This window comes from Hemiscyllium ocellatum, chromosome 1, assembly GCF_020745735.1.
Source record: "Hemiscyllium ocellatum isolate sHemOce1 chromosome 1, sHemOce1.pat.X.cur, whole genome shotgun sequence".
Lineage (NCBI taxonomy): Eukaryota > Metazoa > Chordata > Chondrichthyes > Orectolobiformes > Hemiscylliidae > Hemiscyllium > Hemiscyllium ocellatum.
The window spans coordinates 31,328,364-31,354,027 of NC_083401.1; the positions used below are offsets into that span (position 1 = coordinate 31,328,364).

At 45.6% G+C, this 25,664-nt stretch overlaps 1 protein-coding gene and 1 long non-coding RNA gene across 3 annotated transcripts in view; one reads left to right on the plus strand and one right to left on the minus strand.

Moving 5' to 3' along the window:
• Positions 1 to 25,664, plus strand: part of polr1a (RNA polymerase I subunit A) — a 164,340-nt gene that overhangs the window by 109,176 nt on the left and 29,500 nt on the right. For both annotated transcript variants that reach the window (XM_060843736.1, XM_060843650.1), the window contains exons 31-33: positions 3,669 to 3,869; positions 9,865 to 9,982; positions 16,033 to 16,197. In XM_060843736.1, coding sequence (XP_060699719.1) covers positions 3,669 to 3,869; positions 9,865 to 9,982; positions 16,033 to 16,197 — 484 coding nt within the window. The remainder of the gene's footprint in view (positions 1 to 3,668; positions 3,870 to 9,864; positions 9,983 to 16,032; positions 16,198 to 25,664) is intronic.
• The window catches only part of LOC132827215 (uncharacterized), a 71,359-nt gene that overhangs the window by 18,098 nt on the left and 27,597 nt on the right, over positions 1 to 25,664 (minus strand). The gene's annotated exons all lie outside the window — the stretch shown is intronic.

Below are 25,664 nucleotides of genomic sequence, written 5' to 3' on the forward strand. Positions count from 1 at the left end.
GCTTTCAGGGAGCTAGGTTGGAAGCTCAGAGTTAGAACAAACAAAGTTGTTGTCTCTGGTTTGTTACCCGTGCCACGTGATAGAGAGTCAAGGAGTAGGGAGAGAGAACAGTTAAATGCGTGGCTACAGGGATGATGCAGGAGGGAGGGATTCCGGTATCTGGATAACTGGGGTTCCTTTTGGGGAAGGTGGGACCTCTATAAACAGGATGGTCTACACCTGAACCTGAGGGGCACCAGTATCCTTGGGGGAAAGTTTGCTCGTGCTCTTTGTTTGGGGGGGCAGGTTTTAAACTAACTCTGCAGGGGCATGGGAACCTAGACTGTAGCTTTAGTGTGCAGGACCTGGAGTGTAGGGAGGTTAGGAACATGGCATCAATCTCGAAGGAGGGTGCCTGTAAACAGGAAAGTGGCTTGAAGTGTGTATACTTCAATGCCAGAAGTATACGAAATAAGGTAGGTGAACTTGCAGCATGGGTTGGTACCTGGGATTTCGATGTTGTGGCTATTACGGAGACATGGGTAGAACAGGGACAGGATTGGATGTTGCAGGTTCCAGGGTTTAAATGTTTTAGTAGGGTCAGAGGTGGGGGTAAAAGAGGGGGAGGTGTGGCATTGCTTGTCAAAGGTAGTATTACAGTGGTGGAAAGGACGATGGATGGAGACTCGCCATCTTAGGAAAGGTGAGGTCACCCTGTTAGGAGTTTTCTACAGGCCTCCTAATAGTCCTAGTGATGTAGAAGAAAGGATTGCGAGGATGATTCAGGAGGAGAGTGAAAGTAATAGGGTGGTTGTTATGGGGGACTTTAACTTTCCAGATATTGACTGGGAAAGCTATAGCACGAGTACGTGAGATGGGTCGGTGTTTGTCCAATGTGTGCAGGAGGGTTTCCTGACACAATATGTAGACAGGCCAACAAGAGGTGAGGCCATACTGGATTTGGTTCTGGGTAACAAACCAGGCCAGGTGTTAGAATTGGAGATAGGTGAGCACTTTGGGGACAGTGACCACAACTCGGTGACTTTTACTCTAGTGATGGAGAGAGATAAGTGTGCACTGCAGGGCAAGAGTTATAGCTGGGGGCAGGGAAATTATGATGCGGTAAGGCATGACTTAGGATGCGTGGCTTGGAAAAGTAAGCTTCAAGGGAAGGGCGCAATTGATATGTGGAGCTTGTTCAAGGAGCAACTATTGAGTGTCCTTGATAAGTATGTACCTTTCAGGCAGGGAGGAAAGGGTCGTGTGAGGGAGCCGTGGTTTAATAAGGAATTGGAATCCCTTGTTAAAGGGAAGAGGGCGGCCTATGTGAAGATGAAGCGTGAAGTTCAATTGGGGCGATTGAGAGTTATAAGGTAGCCAGGAAGGATCTGAAGAGAGAGCTAAGAGCAGCGAGAAGGGGACGTGAAAAGTCCTTAGTTGGTAGGATTAGGGAAAACCCAAAGGCTTTCTATAGGTATGTCAGGAATAAAAGAATGACAAGAGTAGGAATAGGTCCAGTCAAAGATAGTAGTGGGAAGTTGCGTGTGGAGGCTGAACTGATTGGGGAGACACTGAATGAATACTTTTCGTCAGTATTCACTCAGAAACAGGACATTGTTGCCGATGTGAATATTGAGTCACAATTAATTAGAATGGATGACTTTGAGGTATGTAGGGAAGAGGTGTTGGAAATTCTGAAAGGGTGAAAATAAATAAGTCCCCTGGGCCTGATGGCATTTATCCTAGGATTCTCTGGGAAGCAAGGGAGGAGATTGCAGAGTCATTGGCCTTGATTTTTATGTCCTCGTTGTCTACAGGAATAGTGCCAGAAGACTGGGGGATAGCAAATGTGGATCCCTTGTTCAAGAAGGGGAGTAGGGATAACCCTAGTAACTGTAGGCCGGTGAGTCTCACTTCTGTTGTGGGCAAAGTCTTGGAGAGAATTGTAAGGGATAGGATTTATGAACTTCTGGATAGGAATAATGTGATCAAGGATAGTCAGCATGGTTTTGTGAAGGGCAGGTTGTGCCTCACAAACCTTATTGAATTCTTTGAGAAGGTGACTAAGGAGGTGGACGAGGGTAAAGCGGTTGATGTGGTGTATATGGATTTTAGTAAGGTGTTTGATAAGGTTCCCCATGATAAGCTACTGCAAAAAATACGGAGATATGGCATTGAGGGGGAGTTGGAGGTTTGGATTAGGAATTGGCTGGCTGGAAGAAGACAGAGGGTAGTTGATGGTAAAGGTTCATCTTGGAGTGCAGTTACTAGCGGTGTTCCGCAAGGATCTGTTTTGGGACCATTGCTGTTTGTCATTTTTATAAATGACCTGGAGAAGGGGCTAGAAGGTTGGGTGAGCAAGTTTGCAGATGATACAAAAGTCGGTGGAGTTGTTGACAGTGAGGAAGGATGTGGCAGGTTACAGCGGGATATAGATAAGCTGGAGAGCTGGGCAGAAAGGTGGCAAATGGAGTTCAATGTAGGTAAGTGTGAGGTGATTCACTTTGGTAAGAGTAACAAGAAGATGGGGTACTGGGCTAATGGTCGGATACTTGGTCGTGTGGATGAGCAGAGGGATCTTGGTGTCCATGTACACAGATCTCTGAAAGTTGCCACCCAGGTAAATAGTGCTGTGAGGAAGGCATATGGCGTACTGGCTTTTATTGGTAGAGGAATTGAGTTCCAGAGTCCTGAGGTCATGTTGCAGTTGTATAAGACTCTGGTGCGGCCCCATCTGGAGTATTGTGTGCAGTTTTGGTCGCCATACTATAGGACGGATGTGGAGGCACTGGAACGGGTGCAGGGGAGGTTTACCAGCATGTTGCCTGGTATGGTAGGAAGATCGAATGAGGAAAGGCTGAGGCACATGGGGCTGTTTTCATTGGAAAAAAGAAGGTTTAGGGGTAACTTGATAGAGGTGTACAAGATGATTAGGGGTTTAGATGGGGTTGATCATGAGAACCTTTTTCCACGTATGGAGTCAGATATTACGAGGGGGCATAGCTTTAAATCAAGGGGAGGTAAGTATAGGACAGATTTTAGGGGTAGATTCTTTACTCAGCGAGTCGTGAGTTCATGGAATGCCCTGCTAGTAACAGTGATGGGCTCTCCCTCTTTATGGGCATTTAAACGGGCATTGGATAGGCATATGGAGGATAGTGGGCTAGTGTAGGTTAGGTAGGCTTGGATCGATGCAACATCGAGGGCCAAAGGGCCTGTACTGCGCTGTATGTTTCTATGTTCTACAATCATATTTCAGTTTGCAAACTGATTTTTATAAGTTGTGTTTGAATTTTGTTGGGTTGGAATTATAGAAATTGTTCTCAACTCATTGGTGGAAAGCTCTACCAAGATCCATTGATGTCTACGTCTTAGGGAAACATGAGTGGGAACGTGGCTGTGATCTGTGAGACTTCATGCAACCAAGTGCCCTATAAAAGAGAAAGCATTATTAAACGTTTTAATGCAATATCCATTGATTGAATTTAAATTTAGTTTGAAATTGAATTCTAATAATAAGCAGGAAGAAAATGAAATTATTTTTGTGTTTTTCATGTGTGCGAACAGATACTTTTGGATGATTAAGTGTTTTGTGTCAATGCCAGCTCTGAGTTAGTAATTAAGGATGTTCTTATTTTGTTGAAATGTCCAATTAAATACATTCCAGTGATGAAGTATTTGTCCTGCAGGTTAACCTGAAGCTTCCCATTATGAAAGTGCACTTTGACCTGGCTTCACTAGTGATGTCGATAGCACAAAATGCAGTTGTCTATGAAACTAGAGGAATCACTCGTTGTCTTTTAAATGAAACAACCAACAGAAGAGGAGAGAAGGAATCGGTTTTGAACACCGAGGGAGTAAATTTCACTGAAATGTTCAAATATGGTGATGTAAGTACAAGGTTTTGGCTGACACTATTGTAACTTGGAAATGGAACAGGTAAAACTGGTTTAGGTTGGAGCTGTGTTTGAACTTAAAAATTGTTAGTGCGTATTACACAACAATAACCTCCCTTCCTCCTTCAGTCCTGCTTGAAATCTGCTAGTACCTCTGGCTCCCAATTTAAGCTTGTAACTCTGTTTTGCTATACACGCTCAGCTAGAATAATGAACCCGCCTAGTTCAATTTCAGGCAGATAGCAAGGCCTAGAATTAGCATGAGCCCTTCTTCAGGAATGCCGGAAACGTCGATTCTCCTGCTCCTTGGATGCTGCCTGACCTGCTGCGCTTTTCCAGCAACACATTTTCAGCTCTGATCTCCAGCATCTGCCGTCCTCACTTTCTCCTAGAGTTAGCTTTGCAAGAAACCTATATTAGGGCAGGATATTTCAACCATTATGTTTACATTTGAATGGTATTTCAGTTCTTGGTGGTGGTGCTAAACTGAGGTCTTCAAATTGGTTTGATTTTGTCATTTTTAGTATAAACAGTGTTAATACTAGACTAAAACAAAACACTGAAATACAAACCAGAAAAATGGTCGTTTGGTAATATCTATCATGGATTTACTGAAAATGTCACTTTTTTTTTCAATCTATTTGTCTTGCACTCATCATGATGTCTTACAAGAATACAAATTGAAGGGGAAGACAACGTGCAAGCTGCATGAGTGGAGATTGCTGATTGGTTGGCAAGTGTACTCTGCAGTGTCATTGCCATAAAGAGTGCACCCACAAATGCTCATTGATAACAACAACCAGGCTTCATTAAATTTAATCCAGGCAGGTTAACCCTTAATGAGGGCATTGCTCTGAGAAATAAAATGAACGGCTATCACCTAATTTGCTAGTTAAAATGTGTTTCTTTCTTCAAAGAGCTCTCTGTAATCAAATATTTGGTTTTCAATATTTGCAAGTGCACTACTTTGTGAGCCCAACTAATTGTAGTTACACTTTTACCAATCAGACTTCACCTGTCAACCAATCAACTCTTTTATGCGGTTTAAAGTTGGTTTTCCTTTAAATTTATATTCTTCAAGAAGAAAAACGTCAATAAAATGTATTTTTTCATTAGTAAACTTGCAAAAACTCTTCAGGAAAGCAATCGACTTCTGCCCGTTCCTAATAAAAATAGATAGCTGTTAACTCACATTTTAACAAAAAATAAGAACTAGGAGTAGGAGCAGGCAATTCAGCCCTTCAACCTGCTCACCATTTAACGTGATCGCGGCTCATTACCTTAAGACCATTCGATGTAGGATCAGAATTAGGCCATTTTGTCCATTGAGTCTGCTCCACCATTTGATTATGACTGATGGGTTTCTCACCCCATTGTTTTTCCTTCTCCCCACAACATTTAATCCCCTTACTAATCAAGAACCTATCCACCTCTGTCTTAAATATGTTCAGTGGCTTGGCCCCCACAGCCTTCTGTGGCAATGAGTTCCACAAATTCACCACCCTCTGGCTGAAGAAATTCCTTCTTATCTCCGTTCGAAAAGGTTGTCCCTTCATTTTGAGGATGTTGCCTTGGATCCTAGTTTCTTTGACTCTCAGAAACACCTTCTTCAAGTCCATTCTATTCGGGCCTCATCTCTGCCTCAACTCCACTTCCCCACCTTTGACCCATTCCTTATTTTTAAAAAGTCTGTCAATCTCCTCCTGCAAATGTGTTGCTGGTCAAAGCACAGCAGGTTAGGCAGCATCTCAGGAATAGAGAATTCGACGTTTCGAGCATTAGCCCTTCATCAGGAATAAGAGAGAGAGAGCCAAGCAGGCTGAGATAAAAGGTAGGGAGGAGGGACTAGGGGGAGGGGCGATGGAGGTGGGATAGGTGGAAGGAGGTCAAGGTGAGGGTGATAGGCCGGTGTGGGGTGGGGGCGGAGGACCCAATCTCCTCCTCAAAGAACTCTAGCGAATTAATCAAGCATGATCCAACCTTGGTAAAGCCATGTTGACTGATGGAATCTGTTTCTAAATGTTCTCTACTAATGTAACACTGGGAGTTACATTAGTATTTTTCCAATCCACTGGAACTTTTTCAGAATCCAGGGAATTTTGAAATCTAGTTATCAATGCATCCACTAGCTACAGAAAACAGTGTCTATTCTCCAAACTGTACTGTCTTAAATTATGACGGCATTTCTCCTTTCTCCTCCCACTTGAATATCACTCTGTACCACAGTGCTATGGTCAGTTTGTTCATCCTCCCTACATACCCTGCTCTCAACAACAACAGATCAGGAATTTCAAATTTGTTGGACAAGGACAAGGGCTGAGAATCCTGCAGTGCTACCTTCTGGAACCCTCGATCTGCCTAACTTGTAGTCAGACTTTCCGGTACCTGACCATTGACCAAATTTTGAGGTAGTTAATCTAAGGTGTGTGATTGCTTGCTGAAAGCCAGCATCTGGGTAACTCTCCTACTCCTTTTCCTTCTCTCTGATGTGTTGCACTGCTTGAAGTTTAGATACCAGCCTGTCATCTTTTGAGCCTTTGAGCCTCTGAACTTCGATAACTGATTGACTGACTGGGCAGAGATTGTGCTAAAGAGATCATAGATGTGTCTGTTAATCACCTTGCTGCAATTGGTACAACCAGCAATGTGGTTTGTACTTTTGTCAATTATGTATCCTTTCTTATACACAAATGCTGACTCTGTCACAGTTGTGGACCTTCTCAGGTAAAAAAATGTATTAGCATTAATCTTGTGGAGGTTGTCAGGTTAGCAGATCTTTTCCCGCAGAGGTAAATGCAGAAGAGAACTGTATCGACAAAGAATTGGATATGTACTTGCTCTTTCAAAGTGTACGATGGGCTGAGTGGCCTATTTAAGTGCTGTAGGTACCACGATCTTGTATTTGAGCTCAAAGGGGTGTTACCTTTCCATAGCCTGACATGGAAATGATGGCACAACCACATTAAAATGAATAGGAGATTTGTATGCTGGATCACCCTTATACTGTTCAGAAACTATTTCAATGATTAACTGTAATGGTCCTCTCTGATAACGTACTGTTGTACAGTGCTTTGACCTTTTCAGGGAAATAGCTTTTTGTTTTTTACTTTCTAATTTTTAATATGTCCCCAGTGACTAAGTGATCTTGTCGTTGATAACTGTACTGTTTTAGTGTTTTGTTTTACTCGTTCTTGCTGTGACATTCTCCCAATACATCACAGTTGTTCTATTCTGTAATGCTAATAGACTGTCATTATTTTCAGAAAAGTACTGTTTTGTTTTTGTGTCCTATTACAATATCCTCGTTAGTAAACACCTGGAGAAAGACTGCAGAATGCTGCAGTACAGAAGAATCTGCACGTCCTTGTTAATGGATTGCAAAAGGCTAACAAATAAAATCGTCAAGTACTGGAGAATCTCGGCAGGCCTGGCTGCATCTGTGGAAAAACAGAGTTAGTGGTTTGAGTCCAATGTAACTCTCAGAACTGAAGAGGGTTAGAAATTTAAAATTGTTGACAAAGGGGAGGAGAAGCAAGTGGAGCAGCTAATGCAAGTGACCAGAGCGAAGGTGCTCATGATAACTGAGAGATATGCAGTAGATACGAGTAGGTGTGAATAATTTGAAATAGGTCAGCTCTTTTGAGAGCCAACCCATGTAAACAAAGACATCGTGTGAGAGGGATGTCATCAAAATGGAGCACAGCACTTACGGCCAGCAGTTGTTGAATTCAGTGTTGAGTCAGAGAGCCAGTGCAGACATGATGGACTTTTTGCTGCACACTAACAATTGAGTCTTGAAGGCTGTAATGTATCCAAGTGGAAATGAGTTGTACTTTGGTGGAGCACTTTCGCAGGCCTTGAAAAGAAATGTTAGCATGGGAACAAGATGGTGGATTGAAATGGCAAGCAACTGGAAGGTTGAGGTCATTCTCACAGATAGTGTGGTAGTTGTCCACAATGCAGTCTTTAATCTGTGTTTAGTCTTGTCAGTGTACAGGAGGCCGAATTAAAAGCAGTGATACAGAAGACAGGAAGTATAAGTAAATTTCTACTTCAGCCAAACTGTGTTTAAAGCATATAACAATGAGAAGGTAAAAGGACAAGTTTTACATCTTTTATGATTGAATGGGAAGGTAACCTGAGGTGTCGAGCATGTGTGAGGAGTGATGGAGGAATTGATTGTAGTATCACAGAGGAATGCTGACAAAGGAGAGGAGGAGAAGATGATGTGCTTTGTTGTGGGACCCTTTAGAGGTTGCAGAGGATGATCCTTCGAATGTAAGACGAGTGGGTGAAAAGTGAAGACCAAGAGACCTGTATCATTTTTCAGGGAGGGAGGCGGGGTGGGGGGAAGGGTGAGGACAGCAGTATCTGAATAAAGTCAGATACAGTTGAGGGTGCTGTCAGCAGCGATGGGGGAGTAATTCCTTAGTTAAGGGGAAAGGAAGACATGTCAAAAACACCCCCTGGATAGTTCCATCTTGAAACAGATACTATGGAGAGTCAAGAGACTGGGTGAATGGATTGAAGTATTTACAAGAAGCATTTTGTGAAGAGATGTCGCCAAAGCAATTGTGAGATTGGTGGGTTTGTAATGGATGTTAATGGACACCCTATCTTCCAGAAATAGCAATGGAGAAGTCAAGGAAAGGAAGAGAAGAGATGAACCAGGTAAAGGTGAAATAAAGATGGAAACTGGAAGTAAAACAGATTAATTTTTCCAATTCTAGGTGGAAACAAGAAACAGCCCCAGTAATATCATCAGTATACTCATGAAAGTTGTGGGTTAGGACCCAAGTAGGACTGGAAAAAGGAACGTTTCTCATAATCACAAGAGATGGGTATAACTGGGGTCCGTACATGTTCATAAACAAAGTAAAATGAGAAAAAGAAATTTATCAAAGTGAGGGCAAATTCAGTCAGATAAAAAAGGAAACGTGATGGTGATTGGGAATTGTTCAGGCCTATTTTTAGGGAATAAGTGCTGAGACTTCAATCTATCTTGATGGCAGTAGGTCTAGAGTGATTTCCTGTTCGTGGTGAGAAGGTGATGACTGGGTCAGGAAAATAGAAACTGTGGAATCAATGTAAAGCATTAGAGGAATTACAAAAGTAAGTGGACAAAAACTGAACAAGATGGGGAAATACAGTAAGGTTAGTAAGAAATAAGCTCAGTCAAGTAGGAACAAGCTGAAACAATAGCTATTCCCAAGCAGTACTTTAGTGGACTTTGGGAAGAAGGTAGTATGAGGGGTGGAGTGTCTATTTGGTGGGAAGCTGTGGAGGGGAAGTCTCCAGAGGAGATAAGGTCAATGACAATCCTGGAAACACAACTTAATGGTTAGTGATAGACTCATGGTCCAGGGGAAGATAGGAGATGTTTTTGCAGTTGATGGTTAACCTCTGCAAGGTGGAGGTTGGCATGCCATGTGACAACAACACCACCCTTATTGATGGTTTAACAACAAAGTTGGGGTTAGACCTGAGAGAGCATTTTCAGAGAGAAGCAAGTTAGGTTCGGGGAGAACAGAAAAATGAAAGCAGGTAATATCGTTGACAGTTCCTGCTGAAAAGATCAAAGAGGGCAAGGAGAGGTCCAGTTGAAAGGGAGAGAGATCTGACCGTGGAATTCGGCATAGATGAAGATGATTGTCATGCCGTGCCCAAAATTCATTGAGATGAAGGTGCAAAGGATAAAACAGAGTCCTTAGCTGACCACTAATTGGCATCACAAAATGGAAGGTCAGTGGGTACAGTGAATACACAACAAGACTGGAATGGAATCAGAGGGAAAGAGATGGAGGATGCATTCAGAGGGTTTGTTAATCTGACCTAGCAATACAAGTATGGAAATTAGAAACAATAATTGTGGCTTTTCCAGTCTTCCCCACATCCAATAAACATAACCAAATAAATGTGGTTTAACATTTTGACAGGTTTCTGAGCTTGCAGCCATTTTATCTGACTTCCTTTGTTTCTGTCCCTTTAGACTTTGGATCTCAATTGTTTATATTCAAACGACATCCATGCCTTTGCCAACACATATGGTATTGAAGCTGCTCTAAGAGTCATAGAGAAAGAAATAAAAGATGTCTTTTCTGTATATGGTAAGCCTACTTTTTCTCATCTGGTTGTGCTGTTAGTGCAGGATTTCCATAATTTGGCCCGGTGATGATAAAGGATTGGCAATGCATTTCCAAGTCAGGATGGTGTGTGACCTACAGGTTTTGGTGTCACTGTGCACTTGATGCCCTTACTTTCTAGATGATAGAGGTAGTGGGTTTGGAAGGTGATGTTGGTAAGTTGCTGCAATTCCCATCTAGATGGTATAAACTGCTGTTATTGCGCAGCAGTGATGGAGGGAGTGTATTAAGAAAGTGAATGTTTGATTGTCGATTGGGCAGCTTTGCCTGCGAATGGGTCTTCAGCTAATGGTTTGTTGGTTTGGAATAATGCTCCAATTCAACTGATCTGTTATCAAAATTTGTTTGTAACAGTAAAATTGACATACAAAACTATTATTACATTGAACAGACTTCACTGTTGTTGAATGCCAGTCATGGGTGATATTTACCAAAAAGGTCTTTGATGAAATTATGTCACTCTGAAGTTAAGATATCCTGGCAAATGGCATCACTCCTTGACAGCCATTCAGCCCTTCTAGCTTATTCTGCTGTTTAGGTAGATCATAGTGACACTGTACTCGGCATTGTTTGCTTTTTTTTCCATATCCCACGCTTGGCAAAAAAGATACTGGAGTTATAGAGTCATACAGCACAGAAGAGGTCCTTTGGCCCATTAAGTCTGCACCAACCTACCTATGCTAATCCCACTTTTTAGCACTTGCTCCGTAGCTTTGATTGTTATATTATTTTAAGTGCTCATCCACATACGTTTTAAAGGTTGAGGGTTCCTGTATCCACTCATAAACATCCTTCTACTAACTCCCTCTGTTTCATACCACTAAGCTACTTTTGGATTCATCTTACTAAGCTGCCCTGGATATGGAGTGTTTTTGCCTTCATCATGAGACTCCCATGACCACCTTCTGATAAAATCAACTGTCTCTGATCAAACCTTGAGAGAGAGATACACTCACACACAGACAGACATACACGTTTGAAAGATGGTTAGATGTTGTAATCCAAGGTAGACAAGCAGGAGGCTGGAAGAACACAGCAAGCCAGGCAGCTTCAGGGGGGGTGGAAAAAGAAGAGTTACATTTGAAACGTTGACTTCTCCACCTCCTGATGCTGCCTGGCTTGTTGTATTCTTCTAGATTCCTGCTTGTCTACATCATTTGAAAGATGACAATAATAGATAATATTTACGATGTAGCTTCCACTGTTAATGGATTCTTCCTGGTAATTGTTCCACACACCCTTGAAGGTGCAGCAGTTACCTTTGGAGAATTTACTGGAAACAACCAGAGCCTCTTGAGTGAACTTTTACAGTGGCCTATATATTTTTGGCGCAATCAATAGTTCAAGAGAAACAAATGCAGCAGAATTGTCACTGAAAAATAGTGTTACCTATTGAGGTTCTACAACAGGTAAAGTTCTGCAATTAGCACCTCCAGATACTGTGTCTTTAGGGAACATTTATAAGGAAGGGTCCAATTGATGAGAAATGATAAAGCAATTGTACTGCCATTGAGAGAGAAAAGACTTGCACCTATATCACACCTCTTCCACCCTGAAGTTCTCCCAAAATACTTGCCAGTTAATGAAGAATTTTTCACGTGCATCTATTGTGTAGTGGAAAATGTAATCGTGGATATGCATTCCATAAACGAAAGCTTCCATAAACAAAATTTAATGATTACTCAGTCTGCTTTAGTAGTTTAGTTGATTGATAAATATTGACAAGTGATAATTCCCTATTCTTTGAAATGGGAACCTTTACCTCTGCCTGAGTGACCAGATAAGCCTGGGTTTAATGTCTCCTTTTGAAAGCCAAAGGGATGTTGGATATTGCCCACTCTGTTCTGCATTGATGTGTAGTGAATTATATAACATATTATACCTCAAATTGCTAATCAGGTTTTATGTTTTGGATCCATATAATTTACAAATTGACATTTTATTGACTTGAATGGGAAATAACTTCGTTTTCCTAAGACAAATTTTCCCCAAGTAAAAGGCCTATTTCCAAAATAGCTGACGAAGTGACTTGTTATTTAAGTGCATCGAAACTTTAAAATGCTTTGCCATAGATATTGGGCAGGCTTTCTCTCTAATGCATTCATGTGATTTGGGCATGGATGGCTGGGCCTTTGTAAATCTTAGCAATGCATCTTGTAGATGATACTACTAAGTGTCGGCGGGGAAGGGAAATTTTGTGAATTTGGTGCCAATCAAATAGGCACATGAAGCATCTGTGGATATGGAACCAATAATGATATGGTATATGGGTTATGGACTTAGCTTGTTGAAGTGTCCAGTTGCAACTGGAGTTTTATGTACAGTTGTGGTCACTACATTCCCAAATATTACATTATGGAGTTGCTATGTTCCTAACGTCTACAAATTGCAAATTTGATGAAAGATTGGTAATCTAGAATTGTTTCCATTGAACAGAGGAGGCTGAGGGTGAGCTTAATCATATAACATAACAAGAGCTTAATAGAGTGAATAGATAAAAGAGGTTTCCCACAGCGGAAGCTTCAGTTACCAGAAGGCACGGATTTAAGGTGATCAGTTGAGATTAGAAGGGGCATGAGGATGATGCAATTAGTGGTGGTGCACACGCACTCGTGCTCTCTCGCTGTTTGTGTGTGTCTCTCTGTGTCTGTGTGTGTGTGCGTGCACGAGTGAGTGTATGTCTCTTTCTATCTGTGTGTGTGTGTGTGTGTGTGTGTGTCTCGCTCTGTGCCTGCTTGTGTGGCTTTCTCTCTTTCTTTGTGCCTGTGTATCTGTCTCTTTCCTGTCTGTATGGGTCTGTCTGTGTGTCTCTCTCGCGCGCGCTCTCTCTCTGTGTATCTGTGTGTATGTCTGTTTCTCTCTGTGCATAAAATGTGTGTGTCTGTCTGTCTCTCTCTCTCTGTCTCTATCTCTCTCTGTCTCTGTGTGTGTCTCTCTCTCTGTCTCTTGCTCTGTGTCTCTGTGTGTGTGTGTGTGTGTGTGTGTAGTGTGTCTCTCTCTCTCTCTCTCTGCGTAAAATGTGTGTGTGTCTCGCTCTGTCGGTGTGTGTCTCTCTCTGTGTGTGGTGTCTGTATGTGTGTGTGTCTCTCTCTCGTTCTCTCTTCCTTTCTTTCTCTCTCTCGAACATAAAATATAAAACTTTACAGCACAGTACAGGCCCTTTAGCTCTTGATGTTGCGCCGACCTGTGAAATTGATCTGTTGCCCATCTAACCTACACCATTCTATTATCATCCATATGTATGTCCAATGCCCATTTAAATGCCCTTAATGTCGGCAAGTCTACTACTGTTGCAGGCAGGCCATTCAATGCCCCTACTACTGAGTAAAGAAACTACCCGATATCTGTCCTAAATCTGTCACCCCTCAACTTAAAGCTATGTCCCCTCCTGTTAGCCATCCGAGGAAAAGGGCTCTCCCTGTCCACCCTATTTAACTCTCTGATTATCTTGTACGTCTCAATTAAGTCACTTCTCAATCTTCTTCTCTCCAACAAAAACAGCCTCAGTTCCCTCAGCCTTTCCTCGTAAGACCTTCCTTCCATACTAGGCAACCTCCTAGTATACCTCCTTTGAACCCTTTCCAAAGCTTCCACATCCTTCCTATAACATGGTGACCAGAACTGTACACGATACTCTAGGTGTGGCCTTACCAGTGTCTTGTGCAGCTGAAGCATGACCTTGTGGCTCCGAAACGTAATCGCCCTACCAATAAACACCAACACACCATATGCCTTCTTAACCCTATCAATCTGGGTGGTAACTTTCAGGGATTTATGCACCTGGACACTGAAATCTCTCTTCATCTACACTGCCAAGAATTGTACCATTAGCCCAGTATTCTGCATTCCTGTTACTTCCAAAGTGAACTACTTCACACTTTTCTACATTAAACTCCATTTGCCACTTCTCAGCCCAGCTCTGCAGCTTACCTATGTCCCTCTGTAACCTGCAACGTCCTTCGGCACTAGCCACAACTCTGCCTACCTTAGTGTCATCCATATATTTACTAACCCATCCTTCTATGCGCACATCCAGATCATTTATAAAAATGACCAACAGCAGAGGCCCTAAACCAGATCCTTGCGGCACACCACTGGTAACTGTACTCTAAGATGAACATTTCCCATCAACCATCACCCTCTGTCATCTTTCAACTAGCCAATTTATTATCCAATTCACTAAATCACCTTCAATCCCAGTACTTCGTATTTTGTGCAATAGCCTACCGTGCGGAACCTTATCAAATGCCTTACTAAAATCCATATCAGCTGCTTTACCTTCATTCACCTGTTTTGTCACCTTTTCGAAGAACTCGGTAAGGTTAGTTAGGCATGACCTACCCTTCACAAAACCATGTTGACTATCTCTAATCAAATTATTCCTTTCCAGATGATTATAAATCCTATCTCTAATAACCTTTTCCAACACCTTACCCACAACCGAAGTAAGGCTCACTGGCCTATAGTTACCAGGATAGTCTCTACTCCCCTTCTTAAACAGGGGAGCAACACTTGATAACCTCCGGTCTTCTGGCACTACTCCTGTCGACAACGATGTCATAAGATGCAAGCCAAAGGCTCTATATTCTCCTCCATGGCTTCCTGGAGAATCTGAGGATAAATCCCATCTGGCCCAGGGGTCTTGTCTATTTTCAGATCTTCCAAAATTGCTAAAACCACCTCGTTGTCAACCCTTCTAATCCTGTAGCCTGTATCTCCATATTCTCACTAACACTGCCCTTTTCCAGTGTAAATACTGACAAAAAGTATTGATTAAGTGCCTCCCTTATGTCCTCAGATACTACTTTCCATTACTATCTTTGGCCCTAATCTTACTTTAGTCATTCTTTTATTTCTGATAAACCTATAGAAGGCTTTGGGGTTTTCCTTGATCCTATCCACCAAGAACTTCTCATGTCCCTTCCTGGCTCTTCTTAGCCCTCTATTTAGATTTTCTGGTCCCCCCCCCCCAATTGAGCTTTCACACCTCATCCTCACATAAGCCACCCCCTTCCTCTTCGTGTGTGTGTGTGTCTCTGTCGCTGTCTGTCTGTCTGTCTGTCTCTCTCTCTCTCTCTCTCTAGCTCGCTGGCTCTCATTTAAAGTCAACTACATTGCTGTGGGTGTGAAGTCATGTAAGGTCAGATTAAGTACGGCAGTTCTCTTCTCTAAAGGACATTAGGACATTAGTGAACCAGATAGGTTTTTTCTGACAATCAGCAAGGGATTTGTGGTCATCATTAGACTCTTAATTCCAAATTTTTATTGAACTGCAATTTCACTATCTGCCATGATAGGATTTGAACCTGTGTCCCCAGAACATTACCTGGGTGTCTCAGTTAACAGTCCCACAATAAGACCACAAACCCATTGCCTCCCTTTTTAGTCTTTGCCAAAAGCTGGGTTTTGCAAATGCAGCATTCAGTTCTTTGTAAACAGCCTGTTCCTGGGCATTTTTTGTGTGCAGCATATTGCACCAGCTTTTCAGATTAACATTCACTTCAGGTCGTTAGTAGACATGTGGCCAGATCCCGAGAAGATATTTGTTGCAGAGTCCCAGACCGGTCAGTAAATCATGCTCATTCACAGAAATCAAATCCTGATTAACAAAAGCTTAGCAAAGGAGGTGGGATTTTGAAGGAGTTTGTCTGTTGCGCATTAGTGCAGATAAATACAGCCCACTGATTTGGTTCATGTCCTTAATCACCTTCTTGGTCTGATGGTGTGCTGAGTCATCAACTATTTTTGGAACAGCTTTCCTTTCACTTGGGTGGACTTAAGTATTGTTCAAAAGGTAACAACGTGTTGCCTAAACTTCAGGAATGCTGTTGCTCGTCATGATGTCCAAATAGTTCTGTTGTCTGATGATCCAGTGTTGTGATGCTGTCCTAACACTGAACTGGATGCTTAGGTTCATTGATCATATTCAGTATTTTCAATTAGTTGAAACATATTTTCTTTGTCCCCTGTCTCTCTTCTCTCTCTCTCTCTCTCTCTCTCTCTTGTTTACCCAGGCATTCAAGTGGATCCTCGCCATCTTTCTCTTGTGGCAGATTACATGTGTTTTGATGGTTCATACAAACCATTTAATCGAATTGGCATGCAGTCAAGCTCCTCGCCCCTTCAGCAGATGACCTTTGAAACCAGCTATAAGTTCTTAAAACATGCAACCATGCTCGGTAAGAAAGATCTTGTTAACACGCAAAAGCAGTTTATGATCTTTGTTTAGTTTCCATTTTAATTGAGTAATTAACTTCATGTGGGCACAGTGACGTCTTGAATCTCGTACTATTTGAATGACACACTAAGGTGACAAGGACATGGATTGTACATGAGGGATCTCTGATGTCAGTCATCAAAAGCAGCTCCATAGCATCAATACTGAGCTGGCTGACTCATGCTGGCCTTTCATAATCATTTGTTGCCTCTGACTTGCATTTTTTTTGCTACCAAAGTGGGTAATCTCACATTTATCTACATTATTTTTAATTTGCTATGCAATTGTCAACTCGCACAACTTGTCCAAATCATATTGAAGGATTTCCACATCCTTCTCACAGTTCATCTTCCCACCCAGCTTTGTGCTGATCTGTGAACCTGGAGATATTACATTTAATTCCCTCATATAAATCATTAATATATGTTGTGAATAGGTGTGATTTAAGCATTAATCCCTGTGGTATCCCATCTGTCACTGTCTGCCACTCTGAAAAAGACTCATTTATTCCTACTCTTTGTTTCCTGTCTACCAGATAGATCTCTGTCCAAGTCAGTACACTACTCCTAAATCCCATGCAGTTTAATTTTGCATGCTGATCTCTTGTTTATGACCTCATCAAAAGCCTTCAGAAAGTCCAAGTAAAGCACGTTGACTTGATCCCCTTATCACCTCTGCTATTATTATCTTCGAAATATTCCTGTAGGTTTGTCAAGCATTCCCCTTGTATAAATCCATGGTGTCGAATCCTGTCACTATTTCCAAGTGCTCTGCTATTTAATCTTCTATAATAGCATTTATCTTTTATAATTATTAACCAAAAATATCAAAATATAACAAAAAATTTTGTAATAATTATCTGTTATAATAACATTTTCCCCCCTACAAATATCAGGCTAGCCAATCGATAATTCCACTTTAAGATATTGGGATATATTGTTACCTTCCGATCCACAGGAATGCAGTAAGATCAGGACAATATCCAGGTTTGGGCTAACAAGTTGCAAGTAACATTTGAACCAACTTGTGTGAAGATGCAGAAGATATGGGAAGACTTTTAAATAAATGTTTTGTCTCCATGTTCACAGAGAGAAAAGATGTAGTAACCCAAGAGAAAAGTGTGAAATATTGGACAAATTAATCATAATCAGAGAGAAAGTGTTAGAGGAATTGGAAGTGGATAAGTCCCTAAGGCCAGCTGGATTATTCCTTAGGATATTGAAGGAGGTCAGGGGGGAAATTGCAGATGCTCTGAGGATTATTTTCCTCCTTTGAACAACCATGCAGCTGAGTCATTCCAGGATCTTATATATTGAGTGTGGGATGCTAAGTGATGCAGTAGGTGGGAGAGTGGGGGGCACTGAGTGACGCAGTAGGTGGGAGAGCCGGGGGGGGGGGCACTGAGTAACGCAGTAGCTGGGAGAGTGGGGGGCACTGAGTGACATAGGTGGGAGAGTGGGGGGCACTGAGTGACTCACTAGGTGGGAGAGTGAGGGGCACTGAGTGACATAGGTGGGAGAGTGGGGGGCACTGAGTGACTCACTAGGTGGGAGAGTGAGGGGCACTGAGTGACGCAGTAGGTGGGATAATGGCGGGCACTGAGTGACGTAGATGGGAGAGTGGGGGGCACTGAGTGACTCACTAGGTGGGAGAGTGGGAACAATCATTATCTTGATTTGACCCATTTTCCTTTCTGGCAAAATAAAATATATTGGAGATTTTCTGAGTTATGGATTCAGTCACAGCAAGAATGTAGAAGGAGAAATTGGTTCTAAGATCTTTGCAGTCAAGTAATGCAGGGTTCTTTCTTGGGCTTGTACACATTGGAATTTAGAAGAATAAAATGTGATGTTTTTGATATAAAGAATGTTTTCAGTAGGTCTGAGAGAGTAAATGCTCAAGGAGACTTTTCCCCTTTTAAAGGAGTTTGGAACCACGGTTCATAGTTTCAGAATAAGAAGTCTCCATTTGAGAAGGTGATGAGGAATTTCTTTTTCTTTCGGTGGGTGATCTTTGGAGTTCTCTACCTCACAGAGCAGCAGCAAGCAGATTATTGAAAAAATTTAAGGCTCCAGTTAAAAAGGTTTTTTTTAAATCTACTTTAGTCTAAGACTACAGGGGATCAGTAGAAAAATGGATTTAAAGCCACATTCGGAACAGCCATGATCTTATTGAATAGTGGACTCGGTCTCAGGAGGCTGTACAGCCTACCCCTGTGCCTGTTCCTTGTATGGTACTTGGGCACAAATGTTATTCCCGCCAGAGAGTCTCTCCATAGTGGTGAAAATAATAGTACTGCTCAAATTGTAACTCCTGTCTCTGAACAGGACCTTTCTTTTTCATGGGGAAAGGGCATGTTTCATACACATCTGTTTTGCAAAGATATTCAGCTGTATAAGTCACCCGCTGCCTCCACTGTTTATAAATTTCTGTTTATATTCATACCCAAGGTGTGTAGGTTAGACTCTGTGAGAGTAATCATGAACTTAGTCCAGCTCCTTAGGTACACAGGATACCTCTTTGGTTCGGATCCCAAGACCTCTTTAGGGGTAGTCAGCTATGTTTTGAGATTGTGAAAGGTTGGTTGTGAATGGTTTGTAAATTACCAATAACCCATTAGTGTCAGCCTCATTGTGCAGCAGGTCAGGCAGTTCTGAGGAGCAGGAGAATAGACATTTCAAGCATAAGCCCTTCATCAGGAATGAGGCTTGTGGGCTGGGCTGAGAGATAAATGAGAAGGTAGCTGAAAATGCGATGGGTAGATGAAGGTTGGGGGGAAAGGTGATAGGTTGGAGAAGAGGGTGCAGTGGATAGATGAGAAAGGTGATGGACATGTCAAGAGGGCTTGGAACTGGGATATTGTGGAGGGATGGGAAATGAGGAAACTGGTGAAATGAGGTTGCAGAGTCCCAAGGTGGAAGATGAAGCGTTCTTCCTCCAGATGTAGGGTGGTTTGGCAATGGAGGAGATCCAGGACCTGCATGTTCTTGGCAGAGTGGGAGGGGGGGTTGAAGTATTCAGCCAGGGGGGTTGGTTGGTGAAGGTGTCCCAGAGATGTTCACTGAAACGATCCACAAGTTGGCATTCAGTCTTCTGATGTAGAGGAGACTACATCAGGTGCAATGGATACAGTACCCTAAACCTCCCCCCCCCCCCCCCCTTCCCCAGATAATGTCTCTAACATTGACCCGTACAGGGCAGAAGTGGAACCTGTCAAAAAGTTGTGTGTGCGCGTGCACGTGCAATATAGAAACTTAGCCACAAAGGCAGCAGCAGCAATCTTACTGTTGGTGTCCAGTCCAGCTGCCCCAGAAGTGCGGGCGGGCAGGGGTGTGCAGGATTGGGGGAGTGGGTGGAGTCTTATGGTGGGTATGGACGTTGGCGGGGTGGGAATGGACAGGGTTGGGGGAGATGGGTTTGGGGAGGCGGGGTCTCGCACACAGTGTGCCTTTGCCTTGTCTCCTGAACAGGGGGGAGCAGACTTCACAGAAAAGTCAGAGCCCCAGAGGAAATCAATTAACCGAATAATCAATTATCCGAACAAAATAGTACCCGCCCATCTCGTTCGGATAATCGGGGTTCCTTTGTATACGGAGGTTTGTGGGGTGAAGGTGAGGACTATTGGGGGGGGGGGGGGGGGGGGTTTCTGTCCTTGTTGCATTGGGAGGGTTGGAGTTCAAGGGCAGAGGTGCAGGAAGTGGAGGAGATGCGCTGGATGGCATCATCAAACACATGGAAGGGGAAATTACGATCTTTGAAAAAGGAGGCCATTTGGGATTTTCTAAGGTGGAACTGGTCTTCTTGGGAACTGATGCAGTGGAGTCAAGAGGAATTCTCGGGGAACCGACTAACCACGGACATCCACAACAAACCCACTGACTCCCACAACTATCTAGACTACACCTCCTCCTGTAAAATGCCTTCCCTTATTCCCAATTCCTCCACCTCTGCCACATCTGTTCCCAGGATGACCAATTCCACCTTAGAAAATCCCAAGTCGCTGGCTTTTGCCAGAAACGTCTATTCCCTTGCTCCTCAGATGCTGCCTGACCTGCTGTGCTTTGCCAGCACCACACATTTGACTCTGATCTCCAGCATCTGCAGTCCTCACTTTCTCCAGGCTCATTGGATCTGTCCAAGAGGACCTTTCCATATTATCAAAACATTTAAAAATCCTACCTTTTAAATCTTTGAAAACTTTTGTCTACCATGTTTAAAAAGAACATTGCTTGTTTTTTCACCCTGATAGCTGTTGTACTGAATTGCTGCTGCATGATTAATTTCACTCTTCCATAATTACAATCAGTTGCCTTCTGTTTCACAGCTCTATCGATTCTTTAATATGGAATTGTAGTTCCCAGTGTTTGTTGTTATCATGTATTTTGTACTTGGTTGAGATATTTGTTGTAAGGCTTCATTCAGTTGAATGAAATGTAGTAAATGTTTTTATTAATGTTTTGTTTTCAATACACTCTTTGAAATTTATTTCATCTCATCTTTACATGTGATGATCCCTTGGTGGATAGTAGCTGAGTTGGCTAGTTAGATGTAAGGGGCATGACTGGTTAAAGAGGGATGTATTAGCATGGAGGCCATAAAGGCTGTGGTAGATGAGTAGAATGGCATAGGTTTGCAAGGAGGGCATGAAAGGTCATGAACTCTAGGTTACCATGAAGTCACAGGTTTGCATTGATGACATTAGGGGAAGGAAATTAGAGAAGTTGTTTCAACTTCTCAATTTTTGTTTCGATATTGGATTGTCGTAATTCCCACATTGAATATGCCTGAAGAACTAAACATTTAGTCGTACAAATGCCATTAATGATGTAGATTTACCCAGTGAGCACCCACTTGCTTAAAATGTCTGACAATAAGTGTGTGAACCAGATATAAATATTTATCTGAAACATAAAATATGGAATCACCAGAGTTAGGACACAAAAGTGTACATTTTCAAATCCAATCATTTGAAATTGTGGATTGATGCACTCATGCTTGGGGACAGAATAAAATGGAGCAGCATTCGCAGTGAAGAAATCAACTCCTTTTATAAATATCCTGAAAGGCTTCAATTACAGTGCATTTATAGTACTGTTGCAATTTGCTAATGTTGAGAGATCTATAAGCAATCCTTCCTGTGGACTACAAATATCAAGGGGCAAAAGAAGGAGAGGAAACAAAATATGACTAGAGAATATCACCTAGGGTAAAAGTGCTCAGAAAACTACCAATCAGTCCCCTCAACCTGATGGGATGCATCTAGGATATTAAAAGAAGTAGCTACAAGGGTAGTGCGTGCACTGCGATAATTGTTCAAGAATCCTTAGATTCTGGAAAAGATCCTAAGGATCGGAAAACTGCCAATGCAGTGCCTTTATTTAAACAGAAGAAAGAAAAAAAACACAGGTAACTATAGACCAGTTAACTTGATGTTTGTTATTGGGAAAGAGGCTAACTGGGCAGATCCTCAGCATGTAGGGACTGTTTAATGAGAGCGGTTGAGAACATTGGGTCTGTGCTTACTGAAATTTAGCAGAATGAGAGGTAACCTTATCGATACATGCAAGGTTCTTTGGGGACTTGGTAGCAGAGGTTATTTCCCCTTGTGGAAGTGTCTAGAAGGGCATAATCTCAGAACAAGGGGGTCACACATTTAAGAAAGAGATAAGGAGGAATTACTTCTCTGAGGGTAGTGAATCTGTGGAATTGTTTGCTGCAAGTTCAGTCGGGCTCTCTCTCTCTCTCTCTCTCGTTCGGTCGCGCTCTCTCTCTCGTTCGGTCGCGCTCTCTCTCTCGTTCGGTCGCGCTCTCTCTCTCTCGTTCGGTCGCGCTCTCTCTCTCGTTCGGTCGCGCTCTCTCTCTCGTTCGGTCGCGCTCTCTCTCTCGTTCGGTCGCGCGCGCTCTCTCGTTCGGTCGCGCGCGCTCTCTCGTTCGGTCGCGCGCGCTCTCTCGTTCGGTCGCGCGCGCTCTCTCGTTCGGTCGCGCGCGCTCTCTCGTTCGGTCGCGCGCGCTCTCTCGTTCGGTCGCGCGCGCTCTCTCTCTCTCGTTCGGTCGCGCTCTCTCTCTCGTTCGGTCGCGCGCGCTCTCTCGTTCGGTCGCGCGCGCTCTCTCGTTCGGTCGCGCGCGCTCTCTCGTTCGGTCGCGCGCGCGCGCTCTCTCTCTCTCGTTCGGTCGCGCGCGCGCTCTCTCTCTCGTTCGGTCGCGCGCGCGCTCGCTCTCTCTCTCGTTTGGTCGCGCTCTCTCTCTCTCTCTCTCTCGTTTGGTCGCGCGCGCTCTCTCTCTCTCGTTTGGTCGCGCGCGCTCTCTCTCTCTCTCGTTTGGTCGCGCGCGCTCTCTCTCTCTCTCTCTCGTTTGGTCGCGCGCGCTCTCTCTCGTTTGGTCGCGCGCGCGTGCTCTCTCTCTCTCTCGTTTGGTCGCGCGCGCTCTCTCTCTCGTTTGGTCGCGCGCGCTCTCTCTCTCGTTTGGTCGCGCTCTCTCTCTCTCTCTCTCTCTCGTTTGGTCGCGCTCTCTCTCTCTCTCTCTCTCGTTTGGTCGCGCGTGCGCTCTTTCTCTCTCTCGTTTGGTCGCGCGCGCTCTCTCTCTCTCTCTCGTTTGGTCGCGCGCGCGCTCTCTCTCTCTCTCTCTCGTTTGGTCGCGAGCGCTCTCTCTCGTTTGGTCGCGCGCGCGTGCTCTCTCTCTCTCTCGTTTGGTCGCGCGCGCTCTCTCTCTCGTTTGGTCGCGCGCGCGTGCTCTCTCTCTCTCGTTTGGTCGCGCACGCTCTCTCGTTTGGTCGCGCGCGCGTGCTCTCTCTCGTTTGGTCGCGCGCGCTCTCTCTCTCTCGTTTGGTCGCGCGCGCTCTCTCTCTCTCGTTTGGGCATGCGCGCTCTCTCTCTCTCTCGTTTGGGCATGCGCGCTCTCTCTCTCTCTCTCGTTTGGGCACGCGCGCTCTCTCTCTCTCTCGTTTGGTCGCGCGCGCGCTCTCTCACGTTTGGTCGCGCTCTCTCTCTCGTTTGGTCGCGCGCGCGCTCTCTCTCTCTCTCTCTCTCTCGTTTGGTCGCGCGCGCGCTCTCTCTCTCTCTCTCTCTCGTTTGGTCGCGCGCGCTCTCTCTCTCTCTCTCGTGTGGTCGCGCTCTCTCTCTCGTTTGGTCGCGCGCGCGCTCTCTCTCTCGTTTGGTCGCGCGTGCGTTCTTTCTCTCTCTCGTTTGGTCGCGCGCGCGCGCTCTCTCTCGTTTGGTCGCGCGCGCGCGCTCTCTCTCGTTTGGTCGCGCGCGCTCTCTCTCTCTCTCTCGTTTGGTCGCGCGCGCTCTCTCTCTCTCTCGTTTGGTCGCGCGCGCTCTCTCTCTCTCTCTCTCGTTTGGTCGCGCGCGCTCTCTCTCTCTCTCTCGTTTGGTCGCGCGCGCTCTCTCTCTCTCTCGTTTGGTCGCGCGCGCGCGCTCTCTCTCTCGTTTGGTCGCGCGCGCGCGCTCTCTCTCTCTCGTTTGGTCGCGCGCGCGCGCTCTCTCTCTCTCGTTTGGTCGCGCGCGCGCGCTCTCTCTCTCTCGTTTGGTCGCGCGCGCGCGCTCTCTCTCTCTCGTTTGGTCGCGCGCGCGCGCTCTCTCTCTCTCGTTTGGTCGCGCGCGCGCGCTCTCTCTCTCTCGTTTGGTCGCGCGCGCTCTCTCTCTCGTTTGGTCGCGCGCGCTCTCTCTCTCTCGTTTGGTCGCGCGCGCTCTCTCTCTCTCGTTTGGTCGCGCGCGCGCTCTCTCTCTCGTTTGGTCGCGCGCGCTCTCTCTCTCGTTTGGTCGCGCGCGCTCTCTCTCTCTCGTTTGGTCGCGCGCGTGCGCTCTCTCGTTTGGTCGCGCGCGCTCTCTCTCTCTCTCTCTCGTTTGGTCGCGCGCGCTCTCTCTCTCTCTCTCTCGTTTGGTCGCGCGCGCGTGCTCTCTCTCTCTCGTTTGGGCACGCGCGCTCTCTCTCTCTCTCGTTTGGGCACGCGTGCTCTCTCTCTCTCTCGTTTGGTCGCGCGCGCGCTCTCTCTTGTTTGGTCGCGCTCTCTCGTTTGGTCGCGCTCTCTCTCTCGTTTGGTCGCGCGCGCGCTCTCTCTCTCTCTCTCGTTTGGTCGCGCGCGCGCTCTCTCTCTCTCGTTTGGTCGCGCGCGCGCTCTCTCTCTCTCTCTCTCTCGTTTGGTCGCGCGCGCTCTCTCTCTCTCTCTCGTTTGGTCGCGCTCTCTCTCTCGTTTGGTCGCGCGCGCGCTCTCTCTCTCTCTCTCTCTCGTTTGGTCGCGCGTGCGTTCTTTCTCTCTCTCGTTTGGTCGCGCGCGCGCGCTCTCTCTCTCGTTTGGTCGCGCGCGCTCTCTCTCTCTCTCTCGTTTGGTCGCGCGCGCTCTCTCTCTCTCTCTCTCGTTTGGTCGCGCGCGCTCTCTCTCTCTCTCGTTTGGTCGCGCGCGCTCTCTCTCTCTCTCGTTTGGTCGCGCGCGCTCTCTCTCTCTCTCTCGTTTGGTCGCGCTCTCTCTCTCGTTTGGTCGCGCGCGCGCTCTCTCTCTCTCTCTCTCTCTCTCGTTTGGTCGCGCGTGCGTTCTTTCTCTCTCTCGTTTGGTCGCGCGCGCGCGCTCTCTCTCTCGTTTGGTCGCGCGCGCTCTCTCTCTCTCTCTCTCGTTTGGTCGCGCGCGCTCTCTCTCTCTCTCTCTCGTTTGGTCGCGCGCGCTCTCTCTCTCTCTCGTTTGGTCGCGCGCGCGCGCTCTCTCTCTTGTTTGGTCGCGCGCGCGCGCTCTCTCTCTCTCGTTTGGTCGCGCGCGCGCGCTCTCTCTCTCTCGTTTGGTCGCGCGCGCGCGCTCTCTCTCTCGTTTGGTCGCGCGCGCGCGCTCTCTCTCTCTCGTTTGGTCGCGCGCGCGCGCTCTCTCTCTCTCGTTTGGTCGCGCGCGCGCTCTCTCTCTCGTTTGGTCGCGCGCGCGCGCTCTCTCTCTCTCGTTTGGGCACGCGCGCTCTCTCTCTCTCTCGTTTGGGCACGCGCGCTCTCTCTCTCTCTCTCGTTTGGTCGCGCGCGCGCTCTCTCTCGTTTGGTCGCGCTCTCTCGTTTGGTCGCGCTCTCTCTATCGTTTGGTCGCGCGCGCGCTCTCTCTCTCTCTCTCGTTTGGTCGCGCGCGCGCGCTCTCTCTCTCTCGTTTGGTCGCGCTCTCTCTCTCGTTTGGTCGCGCGCGCGCTCTCTCTCTCACTCGTTTGGTCGCGCTCTCTCTCTCTCTCTCTCTCGTTTGGTCGCGCGTGCGTTCTTTCTCTCTCTCGTTTGGTCGCGCGCGCGCGCTCTCTCTCTCGTTTGGTCGCGCGCGCTCTCTCTCTCTCTCTCTCTCTCTCGTTTGGTCGCGCGCGCTCTCTCTCTCTCTCGTTTGGTCGCGCGCGTGCTCTCTCTCTCTCGTTTGGTCGCGCGCGCGCTCTCTCTCTCGTTTGGTCGCGCGCGCGCGCTCTCTCTCTCTCGTTTGGTCGC